The sequence below is a fragment of the Temnothorax curvispinosus genome, unplaced genomic scaffold, assembly GCF_003070985.1.
Source record: "Temnothorax curvispinosus isolate PA1 unplaced genomic scaffold, ASM307098v1 QBEX01017798.1, whole genome shotgun sequence".
NCBI classification, from domain to species: Eukaryota; Metazoa; Arthropoda; class Insecta; order Hymenoptera; family Formicidae; genus Temnothorax; species Temnothorax curvispinosus.
This window is the reverse complement of record NW_020227578.1, coordinates 11307-15275: the sequence shown is the minus strand read 5'-3', so window position 1 is coordinate 15275 and position 3969 is coordinate 11307. Positions and strand designations below refer to the sequence as shown.

Genomic DNA, 3969 nt, shown 5'->3' with positions numbered 1-3969 from the left:
ATGAGCAGCAATAGGGCATATTTGAAGCCCGCGCGAGATCGCAACAATCTTCACGTAACTCTTGAGAGTACGGTGACAAAAGTGCTGATCGATCGTATCACAAACCGTGCAGTCGGCGTGGAGTTCATAAAAAATGGTCGAAATATCTCCGTGTTTGCGAGTAAAGAAGTGATTCTGTGCGCAGGTGCAATTAAATCACCCCAATTGTTGATGCTTTCCGGAATTGGACCAGCAAAACGTCTTATGGAACTAGGCATAAATGTTATCCGAGATGCGCCAGTCGGCGAAAATCTTATGGATCACCTAATGTTTTATAGATTGGCATGGAAAATAAACACATCGATAAGTTTACAACCACTCGGACTGTTAAATCCTATTAATCCATATGTAGCAGACTTTTTAATAAATCGAACAGGACCGTTAACGACTCCAGGCGGATGCGAGGCTCTCGGTTTTGTCAACACAAAACATCCAGAGGAACATCGCAGTCTACCTAATATCGAATTATTGTTTATTGGTGGTACACTTAAAGATATTACTATTCCATTAATGTTAAATCTTAAAGATCGAATATCTCGTGAGTGGACTAAATATAGTGAGAGCTATGGCTGGGGCATTGGGCCAATATTGTTGAAACCAAAAAGTCGTGGACGGATAACGTTATTGGCTAATGACATTAATGTTAAACCAGAGATCGTATCGAATTATCTCGACGACCCAGATGATATGAAGACAATGATTGCTGGGATTAGAACTGCGTTAAGTATTGGTCGGACAAAGACGATGCAAGCGTTCGGTTCTCAATTGTTAAACATTACTTATACGGAATGCAACAATTACGAATATGACTCTGATGCTTATTGGGCATGCGCGATAAGGATGATATCTTCCTCGATTTTTCATTATTCTGGAACTTGCAAAATGGGAGCGAGAAGAGACCCGACCGCTGTCGTCGATCCTAAATTAAAGGTACTTGCTGAAGAACGCACTAGAGTGTTTTCACATAGTATAATAAGTGATATGTAAATAATGATATGAGTTCATGTGCAATGTTTTTCAGGTAATCGGTATTCAAGGATTGCGAGTAGCAGATGCATCTATTATGCCCGAAATTGTATCGGGACATCTAAGTATACCTGTTTACATGATCGCCGAAAAAGCTGCAGATATGATCAAAGAAGAATGGGGATACTTAAAGAAGTCACAATAGACATGTGTATTTTTCAAAGTAATTGCACCATTTTGCAGTTTCTATAAGTAGCACGTTAATTTAGTATTACAGCGGTGTTGATTGATATCGCAAGTGAAATAAATTTTTAAGATTTCCAAATAAGTAACATTACTATTTGTTTCTGCAATATAGATTTTACGTTTGTCACAAACCACATGTGTATCAGTGTTTTGCGAATCAAATAACTTGATCGAAGAAGAATTTCTTCATAAGCTGTTACAGAGCAAGCATGTACACAGTGCACGTGATGCGAGTTGGCATGACTGAAGCTTTCACACGCCTGAAGTAACCATATCATGACAACTTGTCAACAGTGATAGAATTCTACTACTACTCGGGCAACGAGAAACCAAATGGTAAAACTACAGAAGAGCGCCTTATGCGCCTGCAAACTCGAGTCTGTGATTTCTAAAAGTAATTAGTTATTTAGATCGTTGATTTATACATATAACTATAAAATATATAATGAATTTGTTGGTAATCCTCCTATTAAAACTAAAAGAAAATTGAAAAATAAAATCAAATTTGGACCGCGATGGCGTTTCTCGCGATTTGCGCTAAAGCAAATAAGATGTTTTAACGAATGTAGAATCGATAAAGATCGTTTAGCGACATTATTGCATACACGTGCAGATTCCGAAGCTGAGATTGAATTAAATCGATCGATTGATCGATTTATTAAAAATTATGATTTTTAACAAACCGTTCAACGCCGGTCATCGCGTGCGTGCGTGTCGAGTTGCGCGCTCGTGCAGGCACGGGACTCGCACGCACACACGCGCGCCATAGCACTCATCTATTTTCAGAATGTAGGCCAATTAATCCCGCCGCATTTTCGGCACGGAGGAAAAACGAAAACATTACAAGTGTCTCACGGAAATAGCCGCGGGGATAAATGTCCAAGTACCGGTCGCTCTCCGCTCTCTCGCGCTCTTCCTCGCTCTCTCGTTCCTTCTTCGCTAGCGAGGGTAGTGTCGCATAAACGCAATAATTTAATATAGAACATATGTAAGAGTACCCTGGTTACTTCGACGCACTGCCACCCTGAGAGTCACTTGCGTGCATGATATGTAGACGTTTGCGCGATGATAAACAGGAAATTCTATTACTTATTTGCGTGCCGTATCCTAATTATATATCCTTAATTAGATTTTAATCTCGATTTTTTTCTCACATTTTACGTTCACTAATATGTTTCTAATGTTTTTTTTATTTATTTATATTACATATATTACATATATTACATATATCTATATTTATATTAATAATTTAACGCGTGTGTTTTATCTAATTTAAGGGAAGCGCGTGAAATCGATTAACAAGAATTCATCAACTAACTCGTAACGATATCTCCGGTCCATTTTGCATTAAGTGTAGGCAGAACACATCAAGAGGCTCTTGATCTAGATGACGATGGCTCTAATGGCGTTTACACGGGCAATATTCAGCGTTTACGAGCAGATTAACGACACGCGTAGTAGATGAAAGTGTGTTTTGGATAGAAGTGTTGAGAAACACACTGTTACGTGACGAGAAATAAATTTGTTAACATTTAATGGCACATATGAGCGACATTATCGTTATCATGACATTTTACGATCCAGATTAGAATAGAGTAGAGTAAATTAAATTGATAACAGTCTTTGTGTTAAACGTCATCAACTCGGAATCGAGTAAATGCGTGTGAACATGCTGAACGGAGAGTGAATATTAATCGATACGTACAATAAGTGCAAATCACAAATTTGAAATAAGTATTATAGTTTGATACGCACAGTTAAATAAGCTTATCGAACAATTGCATTCGAACACAATGGGATTCTTTATAAGTCTATGTAAACTAATGCACACTAAAACAAACACATATTGGAAACAAAAATCCGGCAACAGGTATCAAGACTTGACAATTAAGTCAAGTTTTAAGTAATCTTAAAATCTAGATAAGAATTATTTTTGAATTTTATCTGATAGGTATATGTGAATTTAGTGTAATTCATGCATTCGCGTTTATACTATAATGAATCAAATTCCAAGTCCCCATTCAGTCGTTTTCTATATTTCTTTCATGCTCTTCTGATTTCGATAACGCGATAATTCCTCAAAATAAATGCCGTTTCGCCGAGTGAGCGTAAGAAAGACACTGGATAAACGGTCCGCGTATTTCATTCATCATGGAAATTGACAGTGCGACGCACGTCTTTTTGACACGATCGACAGTGCGATCCTTTTTTTTTTCTCCTTTCTCTTTTTATACGAGCATTTATGGGCTGACGAAGTGTCAGAGGGAACCTCGGATGGGAAGTCAATTACGAAGATCGAGGCCGCATTGTGGTGGCATCGAGGCAGCCTCTCTTGGCGTGCGAGCGATCGAAATTGCACAGGCGGTCGACCGGAAAATAGGGCCGCGCCCTCCAATGTGCGGTCTCCTGCCTCCCGAATAATTTATCCCAAAACGCGTCGCGTCTTCGATGGCATCGTCGAGAGAGGCGAAGGAGCGAGAGAGAAGCGCCCGAAAAAGCGGACCGACGGGGAGAATGGCACACCGTGTGCATCATGCGAGAACTTGGTCTGCCGAGAGGATCGATTGTCAGAAGGCGACCTGACCGCAAGTTATTGACAAGAGGATTAATCTCAGCTCCGTATTGCAGATCGCATGATTGATAAACGTTGAAAATAGGCAGCAGCACGTAAACGACGGATAAACATCGCGAGACGAAATATCTAGACATCTTTTCAAC

At 39.5% G+C, this 3969-nt stretch overlaps 1 protein-coding gene across 1 annotated transcript; it reads left to right on the top strand.

The window, feature by feature from the left end:
- LOC112467751 (glucose dehydrogenase [FAD, quinone]-like) lies at positions 1–1323 on the top strand. The gene is made up of 2 exons (XM_025036529.1): positions 1–969; positions 1061–1323. Exons 1-2 carry the CDS (start codon positions 1–3, stop codon positions 1208–1210), a joined length of 1119 nt encoding a protein of 372 aa, XP_024892297.1. The 3' UTR covers positions 1211–1323.
- Positions 1324–3969: the final 2646 nt, after the last annotated feature.

Bases quoted from the DNA above. Each gene is read 5' to 3' on its own strand.
- LOC112467751 (XM_025036529.1), top strand. From the start codon at position 1: ATGAGCAGCAATAGGGCATATTTGAAGCCCGCGCGAGATCGCAACAAT. The intron at 970-1,060 runs GTACTTGCTGAA...AATGTTTTTCAG, and splicing joins TCGTCGATCCTAAATTAAAG to GTAATCGGTATTCAAGGATT.